At 38.5% G+C, this 6,624-nt stretch overlaps 1 protein-coding gene across 5 annotated transcripts in view; it reads right to left on the bottom strand.

The window, feature by feature from the left end:
* The window catches only part of MTMR10 (myotubularin related protein 10), a 35,992-nt gene that overhangs the window by 19,366 nt on the left and 10,002 nt on the right, over positions 1 to 6,624 (bottom strand). For all 5 annotated transcript variants that reach the window (XM_027657843.1, XM_027657842.1, XM_027657844.1 and 2 more), the window contains 3 exons: positions 2,999 to 3,135; positions 1,835 to 1,907; positions 700 to 842 (listed from right to left, as the gene is read on the bottom strand). In XM_027657843.1, coding sequence (XP_027513644.1) covers positions 700 to 842; positions 1,835 to 1,907; positions 2,999 to 3,135 — 353 coding nt within the window. The remainder of the gene's footprint in view (positions 1 to 699; positions 843 to 1,834; positions 1,908 to 2,998; positions 3,136 to 6,624) is intronic.

The following is a 6,624-nucleotide window of genomic DNA, read 5'->3' as shown; positions in this document are numbered from 1 at the left end:
CCAGCACAGCCAGTGTGTGCAGGCTGGGCACCCCTGCCCAGCACAGCTCACCTGGGGGCACAGCCCAACAACCCCGTACCACTCCGGGGACACTCCTGGCAACCAGGGGAAACGGGGCAAGTAATGATGTGTCTAGGAGGGTACAGACCAAGGTAACTCCTCCTGTCAAGAGGCACACCAGTCTTCTCTAAGAAAACGTTTTATGTAGATTAGGCAAACTGGTCGTTGCAATAGCTTGTTGAAGTACTTGCTGTGTGAAACAATCAAGAAGGATATCCACAAGGCAGTACACTCAACCTAGCGGTAAATTAGGCTTACAACTTTCAGAAATATATCAAAGTTTCAAACATTTTCCATAAAAAGGACAAACATCTGTTGTACACCTGCAGTGCAGTATTCGGATGCCAGTCTTTAAAAAGACTTATTTAATAAATTAGTAATTTTTTAAAGAACAATAGATATGAGAAGATATACATTTTTATCTATTATGATAAGAAACAGTTAATACATCACATTAAATTTTTCCCTAATAATTTTGACTCTAGATATCTAGATATTCTGCTGTAATAGAATGTGATTAATTTGCAATTCTTACCCCCTAACTTGTCTATCAAAACATAATACAAAACGTTCTTCTCTGCACAACTGTTGCTACATGTAATGACTACAAGGCAGGACATAATAAGAACCCTTTAATACCTTTTTTGCACTTTCGGGACCTGCCTCATCAAAACGAAATCTGACAATCCGGAAGTCTTTGCAATAAATTATTAATTCCGTTGGATTAAATTTAAGTTTTTGGTTGGGACCCAGGACCTTCTGTTTCCTCTTGGTGTCATTCACTGCAAATAAGAGACAAAGTTATTGGACTGTGCTCTGTAAGTATTCACAAGGTTGGCTCAAACAGACACAGTCATGTTGCTACCAGTTTTTTATTTAATAGACTATTTCAACTGAGGTAGAAAATCTGTTAATTCCTGCTAGTAAAAGCTTGTGCTTCACTAAATTTAGGGTAAACCTCATGTTTTTGAAAAGGGGTAACAAAGGTGGGCCAGTGCAAGACAATGTAACAGGTAATATAACCTCTTCAGTTTAAAAAAACCATTTCTTCATAATGTTCTTCCTCAGATCCACATTAATCTTTAAACAGTGATCACAACAAACTCTGGGCACTGAAAATTTTTAACTAACGATTTAAATTACCTACAGTCAGAAAACCAAGTATTTAACAGCCCATGCCATAAAAGATTTGAAAAATTATCACTTACATGAAATTCTACAATTAAAGAGGAAAAACATTCCTCTTAAGAAATGGGTTAGCCTAAAGAATCCAACAAAACAAAAACTGGTTCTTCATAATAAGTATTTTATTTCTTTAGATTAAGATGTCTATTGTCATTTGCAGATTTTTTAGGACCATTAGCTACTAACTTGCTAAGAATTAGACAAGATTGAAAACTACAGCATTTCTGTTGTCAGATATCCCAGCTATGTGTAAATTGTATAAGTGATGTACTTTTTGCCATCCAGTGTGTTTCACTGGCAGATTCATATGTTGAATATAAAGAAGTTGCTAACAACATTTTGTACTGCTATAGTAGGTGTCTATCCTAGAGCACCTGTTGATTCAGTACTGTAGTTAAATTTAAATCAATATAAAGACCCAACTAAATAAGTCTCCTGTGTGGCACCTCAAGATTTATTCAGCTTTTAAAGGTTTTATCCTAAATTTAAATAAACCAAATTCTTCAAATCAGGGAAGGTTAATAACATAAAACCTTAAGTGTCAACAGTTCTGCCCAACTGTCATTCCATGTCCTGGTTCCTGACGTACCTGTGACAATCTGCTCAATGCATGTGAGCGGGACATCGTGTTCTCCGAGCAGGAGGTTTTTAAAATGGAACTTCTGAAACACATGAACTCACGGGCATTAATTGCAATTCTGCAGTTTGCAACCAGATATACAGCACAACTTTGAAGAAGTTATGATAAAATCAGGCATGCCTGGGCTTTTCTAACATGTACCACCCTTGCCTCTTCACGGGCAATTAGAGGTTGTGGAAGCAGCCTTCTTGGGCTGGTGAACTGCTCACCCAACATTTCAGAAACCCCAGTAGAGTATGCAAATTAAGCTCAATATTTGCACTGAATTTACCGAATTAGCCTCAAAAATTACCGGTAGAAATTCAATACAATCTGAAGTGTAAAATATTGATCGAATATAAGGAATTTCCAATTATTACAGTAACCATAGAAAGAAAAAAATATTAACTCTACTTTAAGGAGCAAGTTTTGACAACTACTTCATGTCAAACATTAACCTTTCGAAGTAGCTTTAGTCTAACTTACTAACCATTACTGAATGAGCATCTATCTACTTTCAGAGCTTTACACAATGCTTAGGTTTTTTTAAAAGCCCCAAATGAAAGTGCAAACTTCACTGAAAATACTACACAGCTCATTACTTGGACTTCCCAACAGTGCAGTGTGCTGTGCTGTTCAAAAACAGATCAGGGCTTTGAATGTCACATGTTCTGCTTTGACAAAGACAAAAGAGTTTCTCTCTCCCCTTTTCTTGTTGCTTCATGTACAACGAAAACTCATTTCATGGTTACTCTGCACTCTATCAGTAACGCCAATAAAACTCAGCCACATGAAAGGCTTTGCTCATTTGTCTGTTCAAAGGAACATTTGCAATTATCTCCTTCAAGGAGGAACAGTTTGTTTACAACTCCTGCTTTGCCTTCAGTCAAACCACTTCCCGAGGCAGCTCCACACACAGAGGTGAGCAGAGCTGGATGTACCTCTGTGCAAACCTGCTCTGTTCTGATCCTCTCAGCGGAGGGATGGAACAGCAGCACACCGGGAATAGGACAGCGGAACCTCATCCTTTAGCCTGCTTTGTTTTAGAAGGCATCGTGTGGATATCAGATCTGAGCCATTCCCTGTGTTTCCCCTGGCACACTGCCCTGGTGAGCAGCGTGAGCAGCAACAAACCTGCAGTGGCATCGGGTCATCTGTGATGAAGGAAATCTTGAAGTTGGTGCAAACCAACTTGCCCCACAGGTCATACTGGCTCGTGTCTGTTGCAATGCACTTTCTTACAAAATTCACTTCATTTACCACGATTTCACCTTAAAAAGAAAAAGGGGAGGGGAAAACAGAAGCCTTTATACATCTTGTAGGTACAACAATTTCTAAGTCTGTAGTACCAAGAAACCCTTATCTCTACCTCTTTCAAGTTATACACCTCTTCTGGCTAAACCTGGAATTTAACTAACAACAGTCCAGGGAAAAAAAGAAAACTACCATTCCAAAATGGACACTATTGTGCAGTAGTTAAAAGGAAAAAACAAATAAACAAAAAACCCCCCCAAAACAACCAACCAATCATAAAAAACAAACAAACAAACAAACAAAACAAACCACAAAAAAACAACCCACAGCCAAAAGCAAAAAAACTACACAATGCTTTCCCTATATCCAAGAGGAAAATCTGCAATTCTCAACTATTAAAAATTCATTGGTTTGAACAAGAGTGTCCTTTAAACAAAAGCATTCATTCCTGTACTTCAGCTAGTATTTATTTAAAAAACTGAAATTAGTTGGATATTGTTAAGTACTTCAGAGAGTTTTATGAACTTCATGAATTCAGAATTATCAGGCCACATCTACTTTTGTATTTATAAACAGATTTTCAGGTGATTTCAAAAAAGAAAAACCAGAACACAAACACATTTCAGAGTTTCTACTGTGACTGTCTACTGAAGGAGACCAATAATTTTCCTTTGCAAAACAGAGATCTAAATGGAGAAAAAAATAAATTATGCTAATTGGTCTGGCATAAGTCATACAATAAAAAAGCACATAGGCAAATGAGACTGACGATGACTTAAAAAGCAAAAGTAAATCAGAACTTTTTAGTTCTGCAACAGAGGTTTCTGGAAACAAAACAGCAATTCTTACTTCAGGAATTTAATGTGGTAATCCATTTTATCCCTGTGTAAGACTTTTGCTTCTGTCATCAGACGAACCACCTCCAGCTGCTGCTGTCTACCATAAATAGTGAGGGAGCGGAAGTGTGTTCCAAGAAAAGCGTAATTTCATACTGGCTGTAGGTTTCTGTTTAAAAAAGACGAAGGACTAAAGATTGCTGAAGCTTAATTTGCTCATAATAGGTTGAGCATATTTAGTCTCACTTGCCTGAAATGCAGTCTCAGAGTGTCTTGTGTTTTGCACGAAAACAGGCAGTTCTTTGAGTGGCTGTAAGGGCACGAATCAGTTATTTGTGTCCAGTGAGTGAACACAGCTTGGAATAAGCTTCCCACCTGTCTCCTGATCCACAGAAAGTATTTTCCTCAGATAGTTCTCACTGCAGCCACGTAACCAGACGTTCAAAGGACTGTCTTTAGCATCCTCAGACATCCTTGAGTAGAAATGGACCTTTTGCCAGTTCCTGCACATGCTCCTCACCCTGAGCTATTTAACTCCACTGTCCTACTGGCTCTCTCACCCCTAATCCGATTAGGGATCAGCATGGAAGTCACTAAGAGCAACAGCAGAATCCCTGCTTCTAGTTCAGTCGTGATAAACAGCTACAAAAATCTCTTGGACTAAGTCTGTAGCCCTGAGCTGTCAGAATTATACTTGAAGATGTCAGGAGACAACTTTCATTGACCTGTGGTTATCATACAGACACATAAACTATGCCAGAAGTGGCAGGAGTAGTGAAAATGCTCTATAAGCAGATATGTTGGAGCTTTAAAGCCTTTTCTCAAACACTACTAAACTGTGCTTAAATAAGCTTTTGAATTTGAAAACAAAAAATCTGATTCTGACAGCTTCAGTACAAATAGTTAAAGTTCAGCCAAGTCCACAGCAACTGAAAACAATGTTTTATAATGGGGTACATGAGAACGACAAGCCCTACTTCTACTAAACACTGCAATGAAAATGTTTCAATACTTCTAGCAGGGTCTGGCCTGAAACTTCTTAATGCCCAGCATTTCTTCTAGTAAGCCATTTACTTAAATAACTGCAAAAGCCCAAACCATATATTGAAGTAATTTCTCCTCACAGTTGGTGTTAACTCTTCAACTATTCAATGTCAAGTTCTCAGTCATGTGTCTATGAAGCTTCTCCTCTCCACAAACTGAGTGCTACATATTTTTTATTCTGCCCTCTCAGTACTGCCAGTGTATCACAGCATTTCTAATAAAAAAATATGGAGAGTTAAATACACCATGAAATGAAGTGCAACTTCCATAAGTATTTTTTTGGTATAACATTCTCTTATCTGTTATCAAGTATAATATTGTTTAGTATCACACTCTTGCTAAAAGCACAAATTACTATTACCAAACTATTCCAGTACTTCATGTCTTTGATGCTACAATACATACAAATATCTTCAGTTTGAATCTACCACAGTTTAAAACTTGCCTCATCATTCTCTTACCAAAGCCAGCCCTTTTTACTTCCCTCCTCCATTCCTCAGAATTGTGTGGCTACACTGCAACATGTTAATACTAATCCTATTCCAGTGCACCTTCATTTAATCTCATTTCATCCAAAAAAAACCCATTCTGGATTTTTTGGCCTCGCTTCTTCCTTGCTCTCAAGCTGGCAGCCCTAACAGAGAGCTGTCAGTTTTGAACCTGATGATTATGGTGTGCCAGGACAGGGAGTGCATGCACACGGCCTTCACCCGAGGGGCTGAAACATTTACAGTGAATCAGGAGAAAGTTTGCAATGCCAATTTAATAGCTGCACTTTCCAAACACCTCTAGAAACTGACTTTTTTTTAATGCAGGTTTGGAATTTTATATTGACCTGTCTTTTATCCCTCATTTGGACATCTCTAATGAGCAATATAAAAAGGTGCAAATTAAGTCAAGTTTAGGAAAGCAGATAAACAATGTAAGTAGTAAGTGTAGGACTTGCACAATGAAGCCTTCTTGTATTTGCAGTTGAGTAGGTGATTTTTCTATACAAGTGTCAACAACAGAGCTATTCAGAGATATTACACTGCACATTTCTACAATGTAGCTGCTGCTTTTTTCCAGTAAACAAGCACGAGCTGTTCCAGACAGCGAACAGCAGTCAACACTTCCATGTGACTCCAAGAGTCAAAGAATGATCTCAGGCGACAAGAGCAGTTTGTTTAAACTCTGATAGGAAACCAGAAGAAAATTTACATCCTTACACATAAAGCCTAATCATGTTTAATAAAAATATTTCTACACTGAATACATGAATCAGAAAAATAACACAAGAGACTGAAGAATCTGTCTAGCTCGTAAACCCTCCATTAACACACAACATCAAAATTGTTCAAGTTCAGAGAAATTCTGCTAAATCTCCCAAAAGCACGTGCAATCTGACTGGTTCATATTTTGGATGTTAAGAGAATTTGTGGTATGTATCTAAGCCACCAAAATGCACTACCATCAAAATAAAAATCAGGCAGCAGGGCATGGGAACACCCAGGAACTGGAGCCAAGAAGGGCAGGACTGAAGGTGCTGAGTGCAGGGACCAGCAGGAGTGACCCACAGGTGTCACAGCTGGGGAATGACCCACAGGTGTCACAGCTGGGGAATGACCCACAGGTGTCACAGCTGGG

The sequence above is a fragment of the Corapipo altera genome, unplaced genomic scaffold (assembly GCF_003945725.1).
Source record: "Corapipo altera isolate COAL_440 unplaced genomic scaffold, ASM394572v1 308, whole genome shotgun sequence".
In the NCBI taxonomy this organism is placed as follows: domain Eukaryota; kingdom Metazoa; phylum Chordata; class Aves; order Passeriformes; family Pipridae; genus Corapipo; species Corapipo altera.
This window is presented reverse-complemented; position numbering and strand designations above follow the sequence as displayed.